The 25,854-nt window shown below is 32.8% G+C and overlaps 2 protein-coding genes across 7 annotated transcripts; both read left to right on the top strand.

Moving 5' to 3' along the window:
- The first annotated feature begins 7,484 nt into the window (after positions 1-7,484).
- On the top strand, positions 7,485-13,141 carry LOC130815579 (uncharacterized). Its single transcript, XM_057682066.1, has 9 exons — positions 7,485-8,006; positions 8,174-8,318; positions 8,409-8,801; positions 9,187-9,554; positions 9,812-10,188; positions 10,298-10,316; positions 11,634-11,744; positions 11,948-12,017; positions 13,059-13,141. Exons 1-9 carry the CDS (start codon positions 7,485-7,487, stop codon positions 13,139-13,141), a joined length of 2,088 nt encoding a protein of 695 aa, XP_057538049.1.
- Positions 10,720-25,459, top strand: LOC130814583 (peptidyl-tRNA hydrolase, chloroplastic-like). Of its 6 annotated transcripts, none has more exons than XM_057680698.1 (9): positions 10,720-10,997; positions 13,064-13,510; positions 16,105-16,189; positions 20,071-20,138; positions 20,243-20,293; positions 20,371-20,444; positions 20,810-20,868; positions 20,960-21,036; positions 25,065-25,459. In XM_057680698.1, exons 2-9 carry the CDS (start codon positions 13,181-13,183, stop codon positions 25,176-25,178), a joined length of 858 nt encoding a protein of 285 aa, XP_057536681.1. In that variant the 5' UTR covers positions 10,720-10,997; positions 13,064-13,180; the 3' UTR covers positions 25,179-25,459. The 6 variants fall into 6 exon arrangements, with proteins under 6 accessions (XP_057536681.1, XP_057536680.1, XP_057536682.1 ...); XM_057680697.1 differs by having other exon boundaries at positions 13,059-13,510; XM_057680699.1 differs by having other exon boundaries at positions 12,811-13,510.
- Positions 25,460-25,854: the final 395 nt, after the last annotated feature.

The following is a 25,854-nucleotide window of genomic DNA, read 5'->3' as shown; positions in this document are numbered from 1 at the left end:
ATTCTTTAAAATCTTCATCACACGATTTGGAATTAGAGAATTATGATTATTCAACAATGCATGTAATGGGTGTTGTTGATTACACTAATGTTTGTCATAATGCTTTTAAAAGACTATGTAAGGTCACTTATTGTGCTTTGCTTAAGGCATCAAAAGATGGGTTTCAGCATATTTGTAATGTTATTTTGGGTATTCTTGACTAACTTTCTAATATCAATAATTGATTCACTTGTTGAACAAATGTTGGTTAAACTATTCATGATTAGCATGTTGCCTGATGTTTCCTACAAAAAAATCAGATTGTTATTCTTTTCTTTGAGAATATTTTGTAGAATTGAAATTGTGACATGTAAGTCAGTTTTAAGTAGATATGCTTTGCTTCACTTGCTGATTTCATTATGAAGTATTATTTAATTTTTTGGGTGAATTTTGAATCCAACTATTGATTTTATGATGTAAACTTCGTTGATCGGTGTAGAAAACAGAACGCATTAGGGTATTGTTCACATTTTAGTTTAATGACTAGTTGCCTTCTACTAAGCTGACACGTTTCTCCTTCTTCCTTTAAATTCTTCCACGCACTTCTTCTCCTGCTCCTTCAACTACTAACTAATATGTCGTAGCAAATCGACTGTTCGTCGGTTAATAGTTAAGCTTAAGGTGATTTCTTTAAATTCATTTTCTTTAATTTCTTTGTTTTCTTATCTATTTTATACCTTATTTGGTTCTGAGTACTCTTTCGTCGTGATTTTTCCCTTTCTTAGATGTAACTTTAATAAAGAATGGATTTTTATCATATGGGTAATTATGATTTATTATTTGTTTGTACTCTTTCCTAATTTCAATCAAATTGGGTGAAAAATTAGGCTGTCAATTTCATCACTCTAACACGGTTAATTAATGTTTTTAGGTTCAGAGTATCATCTTCAACAATCAATCAATTGGGCTAAAACTTTGGGTTTATTTTGGATGAAAGGTATAGCGACAAAATATTCACTTTTTAAATGATTGGATTTTTGGTTTTCGGATTTCAATTCTTCTTTTGCTTTTGTTTTGTAGCTAATTTGTTTTATATATTCTCCCCTCTTTGTGGTTTGTTTGTAATTGGATTTCTTTATTTTTTATGATTAATTCATCGTTGTCGTGGTTGTGCTACAATGTAACGTGAAATAGTTTCTTCGACAATATAATAGCCTCGTTGTTCTTTTCTTGCCAAGTAGATGGAGAATATTTGCATCATCTAAAGTTAATCCCTTCACGTTTCATGTTATTATGAAGTTCTTTGAAAGCTTCTACCCTTTTTTTAAGGTTGTCATCTTTAAGTTTTTTTGGAAGTAGATGATACATTCTTACATACATCCAAAGTGCACCTATTTTTGTTTCATGTTTTTATGAATTTCCTTATAGGGTTCTTTCCTTTTTAAGAGTTGGTTTTAGGGTGAATGGAAGTGGTATGTATAAAGGAATATGAAAGCCCGCTTTTGCAGAGGGTGGGAGGAGGCTTTGATAACATAACGTTACGTTTTCTCCTCCAGATTTTGACTTATCTCAATTGTTTTTAGGGTGGAAGTGTTATGTATAAGGGATTATGAAAGCGCGCTTTTTCGGAGGGTGGGAGGAGGCTTTTATAACATAATGTCACCTTTTCTCTTCTAAATTTTGACTTATCTCAATGATCAAAGGCTTTGAATGTTTTAGGAGATAAGATTCTTGCTTTATTTAGAAACTTCTATGTGCTTATAAGGCACATAAATAGGTGTAACGTTGTGATTATCTATTTCTTTGACTACATTGATATTTGTTTATTTAGTGAAGCTTTAGGATTGGGGAGAAGATGGCATGACTACTACTAAAGATTCTGCTTCATTGCGAGCGGCCTTTTAGCAAGAAGTTGTTGTTTACCAAAACCTTGACCATCTAAATGTTACTAAAGTAATTTTCTTGCTAACTGATCCTTTTTTGGCTGATTTTTATACTTGATACTTTGCTTTGTGACATTTCTATTAAAGTGACTGAGAAAAGTGTTGCATTGTATTTTGAATTTCATGGACGCCCTCTTATGCTAAAGTGACATGTCTCAAACTTTATGGTTAAAATTTATCATCTTATCCCCTAATATGAAGAAATTATAGTATGTTGGGGCCTCCATGGGAACATCTAATCTCAAAATACCTGTAAAAGCATCCTTAAATCCTCCCCGCGCTCTTTCATCTAGGGTATGCTGTGTTGTTGTTGAGTATATTCCTAGGGGAACTCTTAAGCAGTTCTTGATAAGAAATAGGAAGAAAAAGCTTGCTTTTAACGTTGTGATTCAGCTTGCGTTAGATCTTGCTAGAAAGTGAGTTAAACTTGAAATCTTTCAGTTTTTCCCTTTTATTTTCTATAAATTTCATCTTGATTTGTTCTTAATATTTTGACAGCCTAAGCTATCTACATCCAAAGCAAATTGTCCATTGTGATGTCTCAGGTGAACATTTGTGTGTCTTTTCCAAAATATAATATCAGATGCTTCCCTGTGTATCTATTTGTGACCTCAACACCCACTGATCTGGACGTTCACAGTTCACATTAATTTTAACTACTGTATTTGGAAAATGTCCTTTCTCTAATGAAATGGGCTCAACCTTTTTTGTGTCTGTCCTTCTCCACACACTTTCTCTTCAAGAAAAATCAAAACCAAATGTTAAGGTTTGAGAAATTCACAGAATATGTTGCTTCCTTGACTTACTTTTGTGTTGATGCAGATTAGGTGCCAAGGCCTATTCATACGAACCCTAGAGGAGTGTAAAAAAACAAATTGTAAGTTCTTCATTGCCTTAGTTTGGACAACAACATGCAAAGAGCAGATTCCAAACAAAACTGTTGTTGTTACACACCACTAATAAGTAACCTCACTGCCACAACAAGGTTTAGTACTAATGAATGTTCTATTTCTATGGTTCTGTAAAAGCTAGAGTATCATCAAAGCTGATGCACACAACATATAAAGAAATCTCAAATTTGTTGAACCCGCTCACTGTTAACGGTGATCGCGTTTTTCTTATATGCATCCTTTATAATTTCATCAAGAATGCATCAACTCATACAAGGAAAACTGAATTTACACAATAAGTTTAAATAATTAGTAAGCATGTATGCACTTTTTGCTTATTAATTAATAATATAATTTGATAATTTGCATTCAATTTTTATTTTTCACCGTCATCATTATTTGATGTTATCCTTAAAAACACAACCAATTGACTGAATTTACAGACTAACTACGAAGGGGTAATGGTTGCGTGTTTTCATTAATCACAAAGGTAATATGATTACGAAGGGGAAAACTTGTCTTGCTTACTAATTATTGCTATGTTTTGGGTATGTTAGAGTCACTAGATATGTTCATTGTTTTATCACATATGTTCCTACTAAGTATTGCTATATTTCATGTGACGTTCAACTTATTTTCTTTATATATGGTCATTATTCTATCTTTTGATGATGAACAGTAAGATGTAATAGGGTAAGGACTTATGAGAAAATAGATTTTTTGAAGTGTAGGTTGTGAGTGCATATAGAAATTTACGATTATTAGTGATGTACATATTAGGTTGTCATCATTGAATGTTATGATGTTATTTTTTAAGGATCTTTCAAATTCTATATGTCTCTCTTTATTATCTTCATAATTCATAATGTTTTATAACTTTTTTCTTGAACAAAGAGTTTTGATGTGTCATTCATGTAAGGTGATTTTAATTTCCTAAAAGCGTTTGCAAAACCTTTTGGATTTTTTTTTGTAAGGTGATCCTATTCTTACTCTTTAGTATGAAGATGGCAAGACATTTTAGTGGACCAAGGTGACAAGTTCCATTTACTACATTATAATTGGTTTTACCACTTTTATCACTAACATGCTTTTTAATTTTACCACTACTTATTTTAAATTTTCCCAAATGACCTTATTTCTTATGTATGCAAATGTACAACTAATGTTTCACTTAATTGCATAATAAACTATCATCAAATATATGTTGTTTACTTGTTTCTATTAATATTGTTAAACATAATTGTGGTCTTGGATATGTGCCTTATTCAAGAGTATGGATTTTTTTTTTTTTTTCGAAATGTGCCTTATTCAAGAGTATGGATTTTTTTCAAAATGTGCCTTATTCAAGAGTGTGGATAGTGTTTATGACCCGTTCGGTAGTTGGTAATAAACGGTGCTAATGGTAATGAAAACTAGTGTAATTTTGGTTGAAAAATCTCTTGGCTACCTTGAAGGTCATGCTTGTCCAACTTCAATCATGTCATTTTCTTCATAAAATTCATTCCAATGCATTACCATTGGGAGAGGTGGTATTAGGTGAAAAAGGAAATTTGTAAACAAAAAACTTTTTTGTGATCAAAGTTTCATCACCATGGGAATGACATGAAACTTTAAATGAAATTTTACATTATAAATCATTCTCATTACTACCCTTTTAGTACCACTAACTAAACAGACCGTTAGTGTTATTGTTATCGATTGTTAGGTATTAAAATAGAGAGACGATCACAAAAGTTAATGCCCCTCTTTAACAAAACTAAAGTTGTTGGGTGGTAAAATTTCCAAGAATTTGTCTATTTTGTTATAAATTTCTACTCTTATGCCATGTTTACTTGGCACTTATTTTATTTTTGATTAGGTGCTTGAACTTTTAATGTAACGCTTCATTCAAGTTCTTCATATTCGCTGCAATAATGATCGAAGTCAATTTAAATGTCGTCTTCTTAACGTCACTACGAACTTGAACTATTACATGTTAATTATTTTACTCAAAAGTATTTTTAAACGAAGAGTACTTGTACTCTTTAATCATCGATCAATAATAGTGAAATTGCTTTTTCCTCAACAGTTTCTAATCATAATGGGCTTAGAAATAAAGTTGTAGGTGTAGTGTTTGCTTACCCTTGATGTGAAGGGAGAGAAAGCGTCGATCTCGAGTTATGTTTTTGCCAAATGATTCGACGAATGCTCTTGGAAATGATCATGTGTTCATGGCTGCTTTGTTATAAAATTTTCAATTTTGATCTAAAAATGATCAATTTAGACCTTGAATGATCCATTAAATGAATGCTGTTTGAAAATGATAAAGAGTTCATGGCTGCTTTGTTGTAAAAAATTTCAATTTGATTTAGAAATGATCAACTCAGACCTTAAAATGACCAATTGAAAAATTAATTTTGACCTTATAAGTATCAATTATGACCTTTAAATAGATCAAGTATTGAGTGCATATTGAAGAAAACTATTTTTAGGCTAATTGGCTATCCGTCTCATATTGAGACGGTATCGCACAAGACGGAATGGAAAATGCATCAGAAAGTTACACATATTTATCATCATAACTTCCAAGCAACAGTATTGTAAGTCATGATCATAATAGTAATAAGTCGGTAAGAGTGTTTCGATTGTGTGCTTCAAAATATTCATTGGCTAATGATTCTTTAAAATCTTCATTACAAGATTTGGGATTAGAGAATTATGATTATTCAACAATGCATGTAATGGGTGTTGTTGCTAACACTAATGTTTGTCATAATGCTTTTACAAGACTATGTAAGGTCACTTATCGTGCTTTGCTGAAGGCAAGAGAAGATGGGTTTCAGCATATTTGTAGTGTTGTTTTGGGTATTATTGATCAATTTTTTAATATCAATAATTGATTCACTTGTTGAACAAATGTTGCTTACACTATTCATGATTAGCATGTTGCTTGATTTTTCCTACAAAAAAATTAGATTGTTATTCTTTTCTTTGAGAATATTTTGTAGAATTGAAATTATGACATGTAAGTTAGTTTTAAGTAGATATTCTTTGCTTCACTTGCTGATTTCATTATAGTTGAGTTTTGTTAAGCTATGAAGTATTATTTGATTTTGTGGGTGAATTTTGAATAGTACTGTTGATTTTATGATGTATACTTGGTTGATCGGTGTAGAAAACAGAACGTATTAGGGTAGTGTTCACATTTTAGTTTAATGACTAGTTGCCTTCTATTAAGCTGACACGTTTCTCCTGTTTCCCTTAAATTCTTCCACGCACTTCTTCTCCTACTCCTACAATTACTGACTACTCCATCTCAGCTGAAGGGCATTGCTTATGCTTCTTCTTTTTGTTTCCCCGCACGCCACAACAGATCGTCTGTTTGTCGGTTCATAGTTAAGCTTAAGGTGATTTCTTTGCATTCATTTTCTTTAATGCTTTGTTTGGGAATGGACATTTGATTTATAAATCCTGAATTGCCTCAAATTACTTGTTTGGGAGGTCATAAATTTCAATTCTAGAATTTGGCCAAATTCCAATCTAATTCCAAAACTCTTTTTTTTAGCCCTTGTTAAAATGAAAGCCCATAACCTATCATTTCAAATCCAGGTTGCCTCTCCCACTTTCAGACTTATTTTCATCTTTCTATCTCTATTGTGTTCTCCCAATTCCAATCCAATCTGCCTCGATCCACCATTGTTGTTGGTGTTCATTGCTCCAAATCTTTTTGTCCTTACTTTTCAGGTATGCTTCATCTCTTACTTTCTATTTCTCTTCTGGTATGCTTTGTCCTTGTTTTTGTCATTAACTGTTCTTACCCCATTGTTTCTATGGTTAAATTGTTGAGTTAGTATTTTTCGAGGTATTTCAGGAATAAAATTCTTAAATTTCTGTTTAGATTTTAAAATTATCCGGAAAAGTCTAATTATACAACGTTGTAATGGTCATTAAGGAAATACTCAAGGGATCAGAAGTGTAAATTTCATTTCGAAAAGGGGTTAATAATCTGTAAGTTTTGTTTTTAGCAGCAAGATGTGTCATATAATGTTGAAGTTTTTTGAAATTAAGAAGCTGGTTAAACATGGTACCTGCTACTAGTGGGTATTTTTTTCTTCTCAACCATTTCATAATAATCACATACCCTAAAATTGCAGGGATTATTATTATTATGACTGTTAAAGCCATGTACATCAATTTTGAATTCTAGGTTTCCATTTAATTGGATTTCTTCTTCCTTTATTTTTTTTTTTTTGCTTTTGATTGTTGTAGGCTGTAGCATTTCCTCTTTACAAATTTGGGTTTTTTTATTTAGTTTTTATATATTTTTGTAAGTTGTTGATTTTGAATTTTTTCTTTTGATTATTACCCTTTTATTCTAATGCATAAGTTTAATAGGATATACTATCATTCTCAAAAGCACAAATGGTGTATTAGCATTAATTTCTAGAGATTTGCAATACTTCGTTGTCCATCACTTATTAGTGGTAACTTATTAATTGCAATTTGTAAGGAGTTAAATCATATACTTCATTTACATTATTAAGGGGTTAAAAGTTAAATCTTATACTTCTACTAGAAGTGTCAAATATTCTTAATGTTAATAATAATTTATACAATTTGTAAGTACTTATTAATTGCAAAATACTCCCATGTAACCTAAGTGACAAATAGTTTTTTTGTGGGAAGACAAAAAATGTCTGATCAACTTAGCATTCAAGAATCCAGAAAACGTGCAAGGGAGAATGTGGATAAAGATAAGAAAGTTGTTATGGCGGTTGTAGGTTTTTTCATGACTATTATTGTGGCTTGGTTTGATTTGAGGTATGAAGTAAAGGAAATAACATGCAATCAACAAGAACGTATGAATAGACGAACAATTTGGATGGACACGTTGATGAATGATAGAATATGTAGGGAGCAATTACGTCTAGACAAACGTTGTTTTGAAAAATTGTGCAATATTTTACAATCTAAGGGTGGTTTAGTGACTACAAGATATGTTACAGTGAAAGAAATTGTTGCAATGTTTCTTCATGTTCTTGCACATGATTTGAAAAATAGAACAATACAAGCAACCTTTGCTCGTTCTGGAGAGACTATTAGTCGACAATTTAATGTAGTCCTTAAAGCACTACTCAAGCTTGGAAAGTATTACATAAAACCATGTAATAACCAGAGCAATTACACAAAGGATACGAAGTGGAATAGGTTTGAGGTAAGTTATAGTATTAAAAATAAATTTATGTCTTTACTTTCTTAGGAGGTTTGATTTGTAGTATTAACTAGCATAAACCATATTAGGGCGTTGCTGGAGCTCTCGATGGGACTCATATTAAAATGACTGTGCCTATTGAAGATTGAGCTCGCTACCGAGATAGAAAGGGGGACACTAGCACCAATGTTTTAGCTGCATGTGATTCAAATCTTTATTTTACTTACGTTTTGCCTGGTTGGGAAGGTTCTGCTTCGGATCCACGCGTTCTTCGTGATGCTCTTCAAAGGCCTAATGGTTTGAAGATTCCTAGAAGTAAGACTTTATATGTGTAACAACAACCTAATAATTTACACCAAATGTAAAATGAAATGCTAATATATGTATAATAATTATATAATGCAGATAAGTATTTTCTTGTGGATTTGGGATTTGCTAAAGCTGAAGGTTTTCTAGCTCCTTATAGAGGTACGAGGTACCATTTGAATTTGTGGAGAGGAACCACTCCAACAAATTACAAAGAGCTTTTTAATTTACAACATTCTTCAGCTCGAAACACAATTGAAAGGGCTTTTGGGTTATTGAAAAAGCGATGGAGTATACTTAGAGATCCATGTTTTTATGATAAAAAGACTCAAATTAGAATTATCAACGCTTGTTTTATTCTTGATAACTTTTTGAGGGATGAAATTATGGATGAAACAAGTCTTGTTAATGAGGTAGATGAAGATTTACTAAATATAGAGACAATTGATGAAGAAGATGTAGAAGATGATTACATTATTAGTACGCAATCAAGTAATGAGATAATCTTGCTCAAAAGATGTTTGAAGAACATCAACTGCGAAGGAGACATGTTACTTGAGATTTTAGTTAGGAGATCTTTGTCCTAAATGTCTTAAATGCTTGTAGATATTAAGCTAGATTGGAAGTCTTATTACTCTCTTAAGTATTATTTGAAAGAACAACTTAATTATGTATTGTTATTTGCACTAAAGCCTTTAAAGTAGGTTGTTTTGTTGGGTACATGAAGACTTGTTTAAAATCATATGGCTTCCTTATTTGCACTGCTACTCGTAATTGTTCATATGTAATTGTTTTACTGCATATTCTGTAATTTGTCTTTATATTGTTGAGGACATGCTTATTAATGTTGATTGCCTTTGCTGAGACATACTTTTAGCATTCATCATGAAGAGATCCGAAAAAGAGCCAATGGTACCACAAAAACAACCAAAACGATCTTATCTTACTTGGAACCAACAAATGGATGCTATACTTATCTCCACTTTGTTTGAGCATATCCGTGAAGGAAATAAGGGGAATGGAGAATTCAAACCACAAGCATATCAAGCTGTTGCTGATAACCTAAGGAACCAATTGGGTTTATTGGCTAATACCGAACATGTAAAGAATCGAATCAAAGTTTGGAAGAAACATCATTCAGTTATCACAGATATTCGCACTTACACCAAGTTTAAGTGGGATGATGATAAGAAGATGCTTATTATCCCAATTGAAGACCACGAGGAATGGAGTGCCTATTGTAAGGTACAATCTCATAAATTGACTTCATCTAAATATTTGCTAGTTATGTTCTTAATTAGTTTCAATTTCATATTATCATCTATTAAAATTCTCTACCTTATTTTCAGTCTTTGCTTGTCTTTGTCTTTTGTATTGTTTTCGGCCCTTGGTTTTTATATTATTGTCAGTGCTTGTGATACTTTTTATAGTAAATAAATAGAAGTATAAATAACTTGTATTTTTTATCTTTATAATATTTATCTAGTCATTTTTTTAAATAGGTCAATCCCGTGGCGTCTGCTTATAGAAATAAGAATATCGATCATTGGGATGAAATATGCACACTATTTGCCATGGATAGAGCTACGGGTCAAGAAGCTGAGCAATATGAAGAATCTGTGGCAGCTATGGAGAAAGAAAATGAAACTTGCAGTGCATCTGAGGCAAACTCTGCATCATCTAACAAGAGGTCAACGAAAGATTCTATCGTGGATGCTATATCTAGATTTACAGAGTCGTTTGAAAATTATCTACAATCAAACAAACTTCCACCTAAGCCCGATTCCAAAGAGGTTTATGATGTTGTTTCAAAGGTTGCCGGACTAGATCGACATGAAGTCTTGAAGGCAACAAAGCTGTTTCTGAAGGATACAGAAGAGTTTGTTATGTTAAAAAAAGTACCAGAAAATGAGAAATTAGACTGAGTGTTACTATGTCTTAACTCTTGAGTAGTTTTTTTCAGATTTTATTTTTGTTTATATGGACAGTTTGGATGTGTTTAGAGTGGTATTGACTATATTTTTCCAAAAAAAATTTTGAACCGTTATGTTTTATTAAATGTTACTATTGAATTCAAGAATTGTAATTCCTCATTTTTGCCAAACAATGTTAGAATTTGAAACTTAGAAATTGAAAATCTCATTGATTCCAAACAAATTTTACGATTTGTAATTATGAAATTGTAAATTCTAAGATTTTCCAAATAATATATTTGAAATTGAAATTCAAAATTGAATTCTGAATTTTCAATTCAATTTTTGGTTTCCAAACGCTACTTAACTTCTTTGTTTTCTCATCTATTTTATACCTTATTTGGTTCTGAGTAGGGGCGGATCTACGTATGGGCCTCCCGGGCACGTGCCCCGGGGCGAAATTTAAAAAAAAAAGAAAATTATGTTCTTCGAATGCTACGAGGTCAAAACACAATTTTCAGAAACACTACATTACTCCCCTTCTCTCTACTCTGAAAAAAAAACCTAAAAGAATTCTACTCTACAGCCGTCATTCAGCCCCTGCCGCCTGCCACCCTCACCGTCACTGCCTGCCTCCGGTGGCCCAGACGCTGCTGTCTGGCGCTGCTCATGCTCGCTCCTGCTCACGCCTCACTTCCTTAGTCGAAAGTCGAGGGTCGACTGTCCTCTACTCTCTTTACAAAAACCCTAAAAATCAAAATTTTGATTTTTTTAGGTATTTTCACTCTTAATCGTAATCTTTATCTTAATCTTTAAATTCTTATTCTTGTTGTTCTAATCTTTATTCTTAATTTTGATTCTTGAATTTTATTAGAATGTTGTTTCTTGATTTTTTTTTTGTTTATGGTTTTTGAGTGATTGAATCTTTGTTATTGTTAATGTGTTTGTTAATGTATTTGTTTATCTTGAATAGTTGAATTATTGAATATTTCTTGATTTTAGATATATGTGCTTCGAGCCATATCCAGAAGATAATTTGGAGTTTATTAAGAATAATGAAATTAAGCATTACTAATTAAGAATTTCTAAACCAATGTTGTACTGTTGTTGTTTCTTAATGGAAGAACATCATATGCTTTTTTTTTGAGTGGAAGATCATATGCTTAAGTTAATAAATGCAAGGAGTGCTTGATAATCTGAGCAGTTGGAGTGCTTCATGATCAAGACAGAAATCATTCACAATCAATTAATAATTAATAATCATCCACAATCAAGCACTCCTTACAATCATAATCAAGAAAAAATTTCTAAACCATTATCTTGATTTATGATTTCCAAATGCTCAGTTCTGTTTTCGTTAAGAGGTTGGAGTGATTGTGGATGATTGGCCTAATTCCTGGTTTTGATTCAGAGATGTGATTACATAAGTAATAAAGGCAATTTGATTTTCAAGATGGTTGATTCTTGGTTCTTGGATCTTGGTCTACAAAATGACAATAATAATGTGATCTTGAGTTATGATGTTTTGTCCTAGTGATCTTGATTTATGATTTTTGAGGAATCACTTAGATATTTTATTAGTGATGTGAGGAAACGACGAGTGATTCTTGGATATAAAGACTCTTAATGAACTTTCCATAAAACTTATTGAGACAAGGACATTTTTTGTCAATTTTACAACTAAAATTCTGTTGAAATTTCGTCCATTTGTTAGTGGTGCCCCAGGGGACTCTAAATCCTGGATCCACCACTGGTTCTGAGTACTCTTTCCTCTTGATTTTTCCCTTTCTTAGATGTAATTTTGATAAAGAATGGATTTTTATCATATGGATATTATGATTTATTATTTGTTTGTACTCTTTCCTAATTTCAATCAATTTGGGTGAAAATTAGGCTTTCAATTTTTCGGTCTAACACGGTTAATTAATGTTTTTTGGGTTTGAGTATCATCTTCAACAATCAATCAATTGGGCTAAAACATTGGGTTTATTTTGGATGAAAGGTATAGCGACAAAATATTCACTTTTTAAATGATTGGATTTTCGATTTTTGGATTTCAATTCTTCTTTTGCTTTTGTTTTGTAGCTGATTTGTTTTATATATTCTCCCCTCTTTGTGGTTTGTTTGTAATTGGATTTCTTTATTTTTTATGATTAATTCATCGTTGTCGTGGTAGTGCTACAATGTAACGTGAAATAGCTTCTTTGGCAATATAATAGCCTCGTTGATCTTTTTTTGCCAAGTAGATGGAGAATATTTGCATCATCTATAGTTAATCCCTTTACGTTTCATGTTATTATGAAGTTCTTTGAAATCTTCTATCCTTTTTTTAAGGTTGTTATCTTTAAGTTTTTTTGGAAGTAGATGAAACATTCTTACATACATCCAAAGTGCGCCCCTTTTTGTTTCATGTTTTTATGAAGTTCCTTATAGGGTTCTTTCCTTTTTAAGAGTTGTTTTTAGGGTGCGTTGATGTGCTATGTATAAAGGATTATGAAAGCCCACTTTTGCAGAGGGTGGGAGGAGGCTTTGATAACATGATGTTACCTTTTCTCCTCTAGATTTTGACTTATCTCAATTGTTTTTAGGGTGAAAGTGCTATGCATAAGGGATTATGAAAGCGCGCTTTTTCGGAGGGTGGGAGGAGGCTTTTATATCATAATGTTACCTTTTCTCTTCTAAATTTTGACTTATCTCAATGATCAAAGGCTTTGAATGTTTTAGGAGATAAGATTCTTGCTTTCTTTAGAAACTTCTATGTGCTTATAAGGAACATAAATAGGTGTAATGTTGTGATTATCTATTTCTTTGACTAAATTAATATTTGTTTATTTAGTGAAGCTTTTGGATTGGGGAGAAGATGGCATGACTACTGCTAAAGATTCTGCTTCATTGCGACAACGAGAATGTAATATTTAACTTCAAAATTTTTCCTGATTGACTTCCTTTTCTTTAACAATGAAGAAATTTGGCACAATTGGAATTCCAATGCACATATCCTCTTTTAATTACTCTGATTATTTTCGTAGCAGTTGCTTGTCATCAATTTCTCCCTTTTCTATAATCCCCAAAATCCTAAATTTTTGTCCTGTGTATCCCAGTTCTATGCCCATAAAAAGGACTATGAATATAAAAAATTTTGCTTGTTTCTCATCTTCTGTTGTTGATAATTCAAATACGACTTTGTCTTCTATCGATGCTCCTCTGCATATTAAGCCAAAGCCGAAGCCTTGGCTTCTTGTTAGGCTCGGATATCCTGGGAAAAAGTTCAACGCCACTCGCCATAATGTAACCTATTTCTTTCCCTATTTGAAAAATTTGATATTATTTATGTGTATTTGTAATATTTTGTTGAATTTTCATGCTATTATAGTGATGTTATATTGATAATTAGTGGGTTCGATGGTTTTGCATTAATATTTTTTTGAAAAAATGGTTTTGCATTATTTGATATTGTGTGAGTTCAGTTATTTTGCACAATGTGAATGCCTGTATTTCTTCTCTTTGATTTACATATGATGAGTATTAGGTTGTATTTTTTGTAGAATCATAAATTAATTATAGCCTCAAAGTTTTGATCGTTTATTAATTATAGCTGCAAAGTTTAATATTATCAAGTTATAGTGACTATAAATTGTAAAATGTAATAATTGTAATTATATTATCGAATTCCGGTTACTGGTGTTTGAAATGACCCATAAAACCGGTTTTTTAACCTTTGACAAGCCACTGTTGAAGCTTCAAAGTGGATATGAGATAGATGGGAAAGAATGAGAAGATGAGATAGATTCACTAGGTTGGTTAAAGGTCAAAGGTGGTTTGGTCAAAGGTTTATTTAGAGTTAAGTAGGTCATTTTAGTTTTCAATGATCGGAATTCGGTGAAATGGCTACAATGGTTGCACTTTTTGATTTATAGTGGTTATAACTCGTAAATATTGATTTTTGTGGCTATAATTAACAATGACCTAAACTTTGCGGCTACAATTTGTAAATCATTCTTTTTTATAATACTTATAATCAACTGCAAATGAGCTGAATACTTCAACATTTTTGGTCAAGGATGTATATTGTAGTGGTATAAAATTCGTAATCTCTCTATCCCCTCGAAATGGCTACACAATTTTATCTTTTTTTGGGCAAAGAATTCAAAAGAATTGAAGTTTATGGAAGAAATGTGTAGTTCAGTGGAAGAGAAAGTGTGTTTGTAGATGAATTGCAAGATTGAGTTTGTGGATTAGATCAGGATTGGAAATCTGAGTCCATTGCCAAATTTAGAAATGTCGTTCACTAAAGGAGACTACTCAAATGGTAAATGTAATAAATTTAAAGGGACATGGGAGGTTATGTAACCACAATGATCCTCATTTAAATGATAGCATTTCACTCATTTCGACAACATAGTTCAATACTCCCTCCTATTCTAATGAAATGCTCCATTTGGTTTTGCACACTTGCCGATGCACTAGCTTAATTTTTATTATCTCTAATTGTGCATAATTAAAGATTATAAAAAGATTATATTAATAAAATTTACTTTAAAATAATTCAAAAAAGATCCCATTTGACTATGTTTTAACTTATAGATCCAAAATAAAAAACAAACTAAGTGATTGGTTAATAGTGTCAATAAACAAATAGAACATTTGGTTAAAATAGGAGGAGTTGTTTGTTAGTGTAAATTTGCTAATCCTGCAATTTAAGAGTGAAGCAAGCCTATTATATAGGCCTAACCTGATCTACTAAATTTGCTAATCCTGCAATTTAAGAGTGAGTTTGGGTTGATACTTTTAACCCAATTAAATAAATATATCGACCCAATATGATCAGTTTATTATATAAGTTAGGTTAAGTTTAAAATTTTAAACCTAAAAGAACATGTATAACCCATTTATTTAATTGAGTTAGGTTTGAATTTGGTCAATCAGTATCACTTGAACTTAATTCATTTAATATTTTCATATTTTTTGTAGTAAATAGAAAATAAAGAACCCGTGAATTAAAAGTTTGAAAATGGGATTTAAAAGATAAGATGTAGTTATTGTTTGACACTATTAAATGATAAAATAAATAAAGAAACAAACTAAATTCGATTGGTGAATAGTGCCAAAAAATAAATAGGATGTTTGATTAGAATAGGAGGGAGTTGTTTGTTAATGTACATTTGCTAATCTTGCAATTTAAGGGCAAGCAAGCATCCTGTATAGGCCAGGCGAAAGCTGACCGACTAGCTAACTCGACTTGAGGTTAGTGTGAAATGAGTCAGTTTGGGTTGAAACTCTTGACCCATGTTAGTTTATTAAATAAGTTAGGTTCAGGTTATAATTCTAAACCGGAAACAAACCATGACCCATTTAATTAATTAAGTTAGTTTTGACTCAAGTCATTCAGTATCACCTGAACTTAATTCATTTAATGTTTTTATATGTTTTTGTAGCGAATTGAAAATAAACAACTCGTAAACTAAAAGTTAAAAACTAGGCTTAAAAGATAAGATGCCGTTCTTGTTAAAAACTCTTAAATGATAAAAGCAAACTCTACACGGGTAATTAGGTCAGGGTTGTGATATTTACCCAATGAACTAAACGAGTAGGCTTCGGGTCAAGAGGTTTTTGACCTGTATATATGTAATTCTAACACAGGCCTATTCCTGCAGTCTTGTGATCTTGTCTTTGTTATTCCAAAGGAAAGATCGATGCATAGGACATCTGCTAGTTTAGTGCCATTGCATGAGGAAGCTTTTATTGTTGTACAAATGTGGCTACTCCCATGTTCACATATTTATAATGTTTCATCATTTTGCTTTGTCATAGTATCTGATCCTTCATCATTCCTGGAGGAAACTTGTTTTTTTTTGGTAGGCTCATTTTTTTGTGTTTTTCAGGTTGGATTTAAGATGGTGGACGCCATAGCAGAAGCGGAGGGGATTTCTATGAATAGTGTTTCTTTTAAAGCTTCGTTTGGGAAAGGTTGGCCCCCTTGCGCCTTTCTTTTATGTATTATATAATCTTGATTAACATAGGTAAAATTCTAGAGCAACAACTATGGAATCTAGTTTACTCCTCCTGTAACACCCCGAGATTTTCTGACGTCATTAATTAATATTTTAATAACTTTTGGGGATTTTATAATTATGTTAAATTAATTTAGATGTAGTTATAATAAATTTCTTTTATATACGGATTTAAATATTAACATATTTCTATTAAAAAATACAATTACGATTTCTAAATAAAGAGGTTTAATCAAAATAATTATTTTATTAAAATGTGTGAGCACGAAGGTGAGTTTCTTAGTTGGGCCTTGCAAGAAGATGATCCTAGGTAAATAAATAAATAAATGAGTGTATAAATAAAATAAAAGGATGTGTTAGGGTTGTGAGTACTCCCTCCCTCACTCAATTCACACGCCTCCCTTCCCTTTCCTTCTTCCTTCTTTCTTTCCCTCCTTCCTTCCCTTCTCCCTCTATTGTGCTGCCAGGGCTGGTTGTTGTGCCGCCCCTTGTGATTGCCGGCCAATTGCACGGCACCTCCTGCAAGATTCCCCAATTCCTGGCCTTAGATCTTGACCCTCACCACAGCAGCTGCGCTGCGTTTTTCCCAATCGGCAGGCACAACACAGTGAACAGCCGTCCACCCTTCCACCACCAGCAACCGCTTCAACCCTGCGGCCAGCAACTAGCTACTGTGACAGCAGCAGCCCTGAGCTGTGACTCCATCCACCATTACACTTACCCTCTTCACCATTTTTGCTAGTTTTAACATTGTAAGCCATCTCTAATTAATTTTCTAGTTTTAATTGGAGTTTTATTTAGTGTATTGAGTTTGATGTTGGTTTTGTGTTAAGTTCATTGAATCCTTTTGTGGATAACAATTTGATGGATGAATTGAACATATTCATGGTTTAGGGTTCGAAGTCTGATTAGAAATTATGGGTTGTGTGTTGATTGTGTGTTAGTTTCTTTAAATCTTACTATGAATAACAATTAAAGGTGTTATCTTTAAAATTAGTAATAGTGTGGGCTTTCATGTACGTTATGGTGGTGTATTAGTTTATTGATTCTTGCTATGGATAATGGTTAACAGTATTATCTTTGAACATGAAATGACTAGGGTTTGCATTTAGAAATGAAATTACTAATGACGTGTGTTTTATGCTATATTTTGGTGATAATTGATTAAATAACCTTAAAAGTTGTTTTAAGACTTAGTCGATTGGTTATTGTTGTGATAATTAGTAATGGTGATGATTTTAGTTGACTATGGAAGTGATTTTTGGTTGTTAAATTGGGAATAATAGTTACTAATTGTTTGGTTTGATTGTTGTCAATTACAAGTACTCTTATTAAGTTGTTATTGGAGTCATAATGCTTAATGTTAGTAAGCCAAGAGCATAATGTCAACTTATCGTCGATGGTTGCTAATGTTACTTGTCGTGTTTTGATTATAATTCTTTCTAGCTTTGGAGAATGTTACAAATGATATCGCGATTCGATAACTCTAAATTTGCCTTATTGTTGTATAAGTGTTATATTAAAATTGCAAGGCTTAGTTGTGATTAGTTATTTTTGGGTAACGCGAACCGATATACACAGAATTAGTACATGGAAAGGAACGATTCACATTTAATTGGTGAAAAGACTTATGTTGTGTTGAGTTAATGATTTTGACTTGTGTTGAATGAGTTGTGTACGTGCTAGAGTAATCGAGAAACTCATGTTGAATAGGTGATAGTGGTTACTTTGATATTTAGCTGGTATGACAAAGTAGTTAAGGGGATTTATTAGTTTTATTCCTAACTTGTATAGGTTTCCAGTTCATAAGAGGAAAATAGAACCTTAGTTGGGTGAATTTTGTAACTTTTGGTCGTGCAGTGACGCTTACAAGTACGTACACGCAGTAACGAACCCTTATATACAATTTTCTTTAAGACATTATTGTTTATTGTGATAATATGCATTGTATCGAAACTATGTGGTACTAGTGAATACACTTAAAACGAAGAGCTATCGATTATGAAATTCTTGCGCTTAGAATAGTTATTTCGAATGAGAGTGTTAGTAGAAGGCGGGGACCACCCCCTTATTTATCTAAGAATTGGATTATGCCTTACTTGGAGTTAGAATGACTTCTTTATAGGTGAATTTCATATTTTGTTGAGTGGCTCAGTGGGTTTTGGCGTGCTGCTATCCCAGGGTGCTATTAATAGTCGAAAGTGGAAGTTATTCCCATCTTATAAAATATTAGATTATGATTAGCTGGCGTAACTTAACTGGATTATGTCCGGTTGATTTAGTTGTCCCCTAGGTGAGATCCGACGGGATCACTGTAAGGGGGGTATGAGCATGCTTGGGTCACTGGGCGCCGGATGGCCGATACCCCTTTACCAAGGTGTTACCATGCGGGCCTTGCAAACCCCAATATGGTTGCCTCTTCACTGGTTTAGTACCCCAGTGTGTTAGTTTTTCCCAAAAGTAGGACCCGAGAGGGTCAGCTGGAGGGGGCATGAGCTCATACTTTGTCATGGGCGCCGGATGGCTGATAACGCCCGTGTCACTATGCCAGGAAGTAGAGAAAAGATCCATTGATAGAATGTTATTCAGTGATAGAAAGGTTATTCATTGATCGAAAGTTATTTAATGATAGAAGGTTCATTCTTTGATAGAAAGCTTACACATTGATAGAACATTTACTCATTGGTAAAATATCTACTCATTGATAGAATAGTTTATGCTTGTGAGAAGTGTGCCCAAGTAAGTTACCTCGAGGGTATTACAGACTATGATCACACTTACCTTAAGATAGACAAGCTCTATAAGGTCATGTGTTAGGTATTCTGTTAATGCCTTGGTTGAGTTAATACTATGCGCGTTTTGCAACAGTTTATGTTTTGAAAAGAGGAGCGTGAAGACCTGCATTCTACCCAAGAACACATGGTTCGGGTTGGAAAGAACGTAATGAGATTAAGAAGTATAAGTGGTCGATAAACTGTTACTATCTGTGCTTGTGTCTTATGAAATCTTCTTATGTTATTTTATAATATAATGTTATCTAGTAGCTGGCCTTATTATATTTGCTGCTAGTTACTGACGTGTACATGTTTGTGTTTATGTTTGATTGTTGATGACTTTCTATGATTGTCCTGCTATGACATATTGGCCTTTGGTCTAATGTCGAACAGTAGGAGGATCATAGACAGGTGTAGCAGTATTGGAGCTTCTTTTGCATTGCATTGCATTGAGGGAGAGTGATGAGGGCGAAGCATAACCTGTGTCATACCGTTATCTTTCGATTTTGTAGCTCTTGTTATCTTTCGTAAACTTTGGTTGTATATGTTTTGTTATGAGGCCTTGTGTCCTCCCTTGTATATTTGTATTTCCGCTGCGTAGTTTATAACTCTGTATGGTTTTAAGGAGTTAAGTCATTTTAAAACGCAAACATCGACACTGGAACCACGATCCATGCTTGGCATGTTGATTTGAGAAGCCGGCGACAAATCATTCCGTCGTGGTGTGAGATTTTAAAGGCAATGATGCCTTAGATTAGTTTAATGTTTTTATTGGGCTAATTGTTCTACCACATGTTCGATTTTTAGAAGAGATGTCGAAATTTCCACTCACCTTTTTAAAGTTAATATTTAACATTTATCTAAATCCTTTTCCTTTTCTTTTATGTAACATCCGAATTTCCTCCCGTCCTTTACGGTTTTGGTTTCGTTAAGGGGTCGGAAATTCAGGGGTTTTACACCTCCGCTAGTTAAGGTATTAGAATGTGTTGTAATATCCTGAACTTTGTTTTTATCTAGTGCATGTTAATCGTTAACTGATTCATTTTATTTGTGTTGCCCTCAGGTCATATTGGTAATGTTCCTGTTATCCTTTCCAAGCCGCAAACATTTATGAATGTCAGTTGTGAGTCTGTAAGTAGCTTTCCTTGGAAGTTCCATTACTGTTAGAAGCTAAAATGTTATTGTTCCCTCTATTTCTGGTTATGGTGATGTCAATTTATATGATTCTTTTGTAGGTTGGTCCTATGGTTTCGTATTATAAGATCCCACTAAATCAAGTGCTAGTGGTAATGTGATGACGTACATGTCTTGCCGAGTTACCTGTTGAAATAGTAATTTTAATAGATGCTCCATTTTCTTACAGATTTATGATGATTTGGATTTGCCTTTTGCAAAATTGCGTTTGTTACCCAAAGGTGGTCATGGCGGACACAATGGGTAATTTCCCTTTTAATTGCTTTCTCTGCTATGTTTAGTTGCTAACAATGGTATCTGTGGTGGTATTTATCTTGGTCATGCTTTTAGTTCTTAGTTAGGATTATGTTTTGAGTTACATTCTGAACTGGCTATGGAGAATCTATTTACTAGGTCTCACTCAGAAGGGAATAGTTGCTGACAATTTCGTTTTTAGGATCGGTTAAATCAACCCCGTCAGCCTGCAAGTCAAGTTTGCAGTGTCAAAACTACTTATATGTTGTTCCTTTATGCTAATACATATATTGAATTTTCATTTTATTCAAAATATCAATTTGTTTGTAAACCATTAAGATTGCTTATAACCTTCTTTTTTGATGTGCTTGCAGGATGAGGAGTATTATTGATCATTTCAAAGGAAGCTGTGACTTTCCACGTTTACGAATAGGTACTTAAGTATTAACATACTTCTATGATTGAAAGATTAATGTTTATTTTCATTTATTAGTATCATCAATCTCTGTGGATTTTTATTGCAGGAATTGGTCGCCCTCCTGGAAAGATGGACTGTGCAACTTTTGTTCGTCGTCAATTTAGTAAACAAGAACGGGAAGAGGTGTGTAGCCTGTTTTCTATTTGTTTTGAGCTCATGCACTAGGCACCTGGGAAAATGAGCTCTTTCTTCTTTATTAATATCGAGTTTTTTGAATGTGAGCCGTGTGTTTTTTGAATGGGAGGGCAAGTATCTCACTTAAAACTCTAACCCATCTCTTTTTTTATTTTTTTTATTTTGTCTATTTACTTATTTATTTATTTCGCTAGATTTATTTTCTCGCGAGACCCAACTAAGAAACTCACTTTTGTGTGCTCCCACACTTAAAATTAAATAATAATTTTGATTCGAACCTCTTTATTTTAGAAATTGTACTATATTTTTAATATATATATATACGTTAACGTTTAAATTCGTATATAAAAGAGATTTATTAAAAACTAATTCAAAAAAAAAAATTTAATACAATTATAAAATCTCTAAAATCATTAAAATATTAAAAAATTACGTCGTTAAAATCTCGGGGTGTTACAGCCTACTTATTCTATTTCGGTTAAAACTTTTTCTTTGGACTGATTATAACCCATATAATTTTTTATCTCACTGCTTTGCTTATCTTAAGATGTGTGCTATAGTGTAGAACCTTGTCAAAAGGATTGATTGATATGTTTCTGAATTTTTAAAGACTTGCTCCTATGAACTTGGTTTTAAGAATATTTATGGGTGAATCAATGTAAAAAATTGTCCATGAATATAGCTATGTATAAAAAACATATAAGATTTTCGATGTAAATGGTAATTGGTGAATATATAATCAACTCAATGTCACGTCACCTGAGGATTGTCATGTAATTGTTGCCAATGATAATTTCATCGAAGTGTAAAAAAGAATATTACATGTATCTTTCTATAGCAATTAGATGTTAGAACCATGACAAGTTTTCTGGCTTCTTGCAAGCAAGTTATGTTGAGCTCACAAAGGTGGAAATTTTACTTGACCAATATTTCATTAGTTGTTGTCTTATCAAGGAATCATACATCGTTTTTAAAATACTGGATGAGGCTTTTTAAAGAAAAATCAAATTGATTTATGATAGGAAGATGTTGGATTAAATCTTACATTTATAGACAATTGATTATTGGGGATATTTAAGAAATGGACAAGGGGATGATGGTCTATACTATTTTCCGATCAAGCAAATCTCAAGTAATTGGGTTGCTTGCTTGGTTGTGCAAGCGTGTGGCATGTGCTCTAGGTTGTTCACACCTTTTACTTTCCTTTTTCTTGCCAATTTTTTTATATTGAAAGTTGTACGTTCACATTTCACAAGCCTCCATGTCCCACATCTCAATCTCTCTTTTCATTGCTTAAATTACATTGTTAACAACTTTGCTGTTAACAACTGCTTTTTGTTAGTTACCTTTACTTATTCCCAATCAATTTGTAAAGGGTCCAAGTTTGTGCCTTTTGCTTGATGTTGTCTAATATCCAGGTAGAGAATGTGATTTAGGTCGGTTTTCAAGCTAGAGGAAATTATGGGTGGCTGTATGTTATAGGACATTTGAAGGTTAAAGATTAAAGAAAATAAATGAAAAGCATTTGTCATATATGGGATATAAGGGTATTATGGGGTATTATAGTATGTGTTAGTTAGCTAGTATATTCTAGAAGAGGATAATTAGTATAAATAAGGATGGGGGTACAGAATGATAGGAGAATTATATTGACATTTATTGAGTTTCATGCTCATGTCTTAGGAAAGTGCAAGCCGCTCAAATGCTTTTTGTTGCAATCAATCTATTGTAATCCATAGTTACAAAAATACATATCCATTTACATTCTCTCTTTAATCGTGCCATACTCACGATTCTTGCCATTTTGATACTGCTTCGCCTATCAACTAATAGTCCAACAACGACCTATGCAGTCTATTACACCATTATTCAGTTGTCTCGCCTCTTTAAGTGTACTAAGTTCATCTTTATGAAATTAGAATAGTCATTGGAGTACTGGATTATGTACAATAATCTTATTAATGAATTCTTCTCATGATATTTGGGGGAACTAATGACTCGTTTGGTTGATAGTATTAAATGGTGGAAAAGATAGTGAAAATATAACATAATTTATCTAGGAAAACAACTTAACATAGTTTATGATCATATGCTTGTTCTATTGTTATTAATTTTTTCTTCACAAAATCCATTCTCATTCATTACGTTTTGGAAAGGTGATATTTAGGTGAAAATCATAAGGGAAAATACATGTTTGAGGGGTAGAACTTATTACCACGGGAATGGCATAACAATTTTTTGAAAATTAAAACCAAAATTCATCATGAAGACTCATGATTAGGTTTTTCCTCATTGTCTATTGACATCCAAAAGTAGTTCACTCTAAGCTTGCTCCTGTACAAGATGGCCATGGTCCGGATAGGGACGGTTTCGATTTAGGTTCCATCCGGTTTCAATTTCTAAAAACTGAAACTCGAGCCAGGCTGTTGGATTTTGGTTTCGGTTCCGGTTTTTGTTCTGCACGGTTCCTTGGCGGTTCTTAGCGATTCAACTCTTGGGTTGGGGTTGGACGAGTCGGACCATCAGTTCAATTATTTTTTTGCTTTAAAAATAAATATTAAAACTCATATAAAGTATTGTAATAATGTGGACGTGCCTATAATTATTATTGTCGAAATTAGTTGCTTATCAATCGTTATAAAAATATTTACTAAAAAGAAAGAAAATAAAATTATAAAAAAAATGATTAATCAATAATTTTGTGACCCGATTCGCGGTTCTGCGGGTCGGTTCTTTTTAACGGTTCTTTTTAACGATTCCACTAGTCTGTCAGATTTTCTTTTGGAACGTTAACGGTTTGCGGTTTGGGCTAGTTTAAAACCTAGACGGTTCCGGTTTCGGAACGGTTCTTCTACGGTTTAGGACCGATTCGGTGCTGGGTAATCCCGCCCCGTGGCCATCATTAGGGTGAGATTGTACTCAAACTTGTTGAAAGATCACCCTCTCACTTCATACATTTTGCCTTGTAGCAGTGTTTGCTAAAAAAATTCCTTTTGTTGTAATGTACACACTTAAACTATCATTGAAAACAAAACTATATCATTTTCTTCGTGTTTCCTGTATTAGAAACTTGTCTCTTAGGGTGCTCAAACTTTTCTTTGATTTCTGTCACGTCAGCTTTTCATAAGATTTTACGTACTTGTTAAAACTTGTAAACATTTCATTCATACTTGACATTTCAATACTCTTGAAAAGTTATTGAATACAATTCATCCCATTTTGACATTTGGAGCCATTTCTTAATTAGTATTAATCGTTAGAATCAATGTAGACTTAAGTCATGGCTAATGCATTGGGGCACACAAAAGACTTACGCTATGTTTAGATAACAATTTTGGAAGAGAAAGAAGGAGGGGAGAGGAGGAGGAGATTGGTGTGTTTTCCATGTAAATCTTTCCAGTTGTTTTATTTATAATGCAAAGGAGCTTTATGTTCCATTTCCCTTCCCTCCATTTCCCTTCTTTCCCCTATTGCCTATTCGTGTCTAAATGAGGTAAATGCAATTCCTCCAATTCTCTTCCCTTTCTTTCCCTCGATTTCCTTTTATCCATTCCTATTTCCAAACATGATGTTAAGGTAAGACTAGAAAATCAAACTCACTAGACTTTGTCTCAGACTTGGCTTCTCATCCCAAGTTGACACAAATCTTATCTCAAAGCTCAGTCAGTCCAAGACTTGGATTAAACATACCCTTAAATCTCTTTAAAGGAGTGTTTTTCTTATTTAACTATTATGTATTATAATATTTCCTCTAAATTGCATATTGCTGTCAGGTGTATACTGTATACATGAGAAGAGACAAATTTCCTGACTCTAGTATGGTGATTTGTATTGTAAAATAGAACAATTTGGCCTATATAGGAAAAGCTTTGCTTTCAGTAAAACTGAACCGAAGGTTGATTGGTGATAAACCTATGATCTAAAAGTATTCGAGCACTCCTCAAGATGATCTCTGGTTATCAACATTGATTTATTTGAAGTTTTGTTTACTAACACTAACCATTGATAATGTGCAGTTGGATCTGACGTTACAATTTGGATTGGAGGCAGTGCGGATACTGTTGCTACAAGGTATTAATAAGAGCGCAAAATTTGTGAACAGTGCAAAGCGCCTGGAACAACTTGGCTGAAACTATACTTCTCCGTCATGGGTTTATGTACCATTCATCGAAGGGTTCACTTGTTAACTAGGTCTATTTTCTAGTGTATTCATATTCTTTCAAATTAGATGTTGATGGCCGTCAACTTGCACCAAATCATTCTTTTTAAAAGAGAAGAAATTCCAGAGAAATCAGAGTTATATTTGCATCAATTAAAAGAAGTGTAATTTTTCTTTTGCGGACTTGTCATCTACTCCCAAATTAGTTTTAACATGCATATTTTTTAATCAAGTTATGCAGTTTAAACTTAATTTTTTACTTTTTATAGATTCGTTAGATTATGAGGTGAACTTTGTAGTGTTTTTGTTGTTTATGAACGAATATTCAAGCATATTTTTTCATCTAAAAAAAGCATAAACCTTTTATTTTGTACATTTTTGTGTTTAATATTTTTACGGTTAATGTATTTTTTAATTATTCGGAAAAAGTGTAAGTGTCTCATTTTAAAAGAAATTGAAAAAAAAAATCATAATTTTTACTAGTCAATGTTTATACGTGTATGTAAATGATGTTGCCCCTGTATTAGTTCCTACAGGATCCAACTGGTTAAGGAGATTATGTAAATGAAGAATAACTAAGATAATAAGGATACTCACTAGGTGGTGGATCTAGGATCCAAAATTTTAGATAACATCGTGTTGAAGTA

The sequence above is a fragment of the Amaranthus tricolor genome, chromosome 6, assembly GCF_026212465.1.
Source record: "Amaranthus tricolor cultivar Red isolate AtriRed21 chromosome 6, ASM2621246v1, whole genome shotgun sequence".
Classification (NCBI taxonomy): Eukaryota; Viridiplantae; Streptophyta; class Magnoliopsida; order Caryophyllales; family Amaranthaceae; genus Amaranthus; species Amaranthus tricolor.
Note: the sequence above shows the minus strand (reverse complement) of the source record. Positions and strands in the feature narration are given on the sequence as shown.

What these genes read in the sequence shown, in the direction of transcription:
- LOC130815579 (XM_057682066.1), top strand. Translation starts at nt 7,485, where the DNA reads ATGTCTGATCAACTTAGCATTCAAGAATCCAGAAAACGTGCAAGGGAG. An exon ending in AATGGAGTGCCTATTGTAAG is followed by an intron (nt 9,555 to 9,811) that starts GTACAATCTCAT and finishes TTTTTTAAATAG; the next exon opens with GTCAATCCCGTGGCGTCTGC. An exon ending in ATGTGATCTTGAGTTATGAT is followed by an intron (nt 11,745 to 11,947) that starts GTTTTGTCCTAG and finishes GTGGTGCCCCAG; the next exon opens with GGGACTCTAAATCCTGGATC.
- LOC130814583 (XM_057680698.1), top strand. Translation starts at nt 13,181, where the DNA reads ATGAAGAAATTTGGCACAATTGGAATTCCAATGCACATATCCTCTTTT. An exon ending in TCAACGCCACTCGCCATAAT is followed by an intron (nt 13,511 to 16,104) that starts GTAACCTATTTC and finishes TGTGTTTTTCAG; the next exon opens with GTTGGATTTAAGATGGTGGA. An exon ending in CACTAAATCAAGTGCTAGTG is followed by an intron (nt 20,294 to 20,370) that starts GTAATGTGATGA and finishes ATTTTCTTACAG; the next exon opens with ATTTATGATGATTTGGATTT.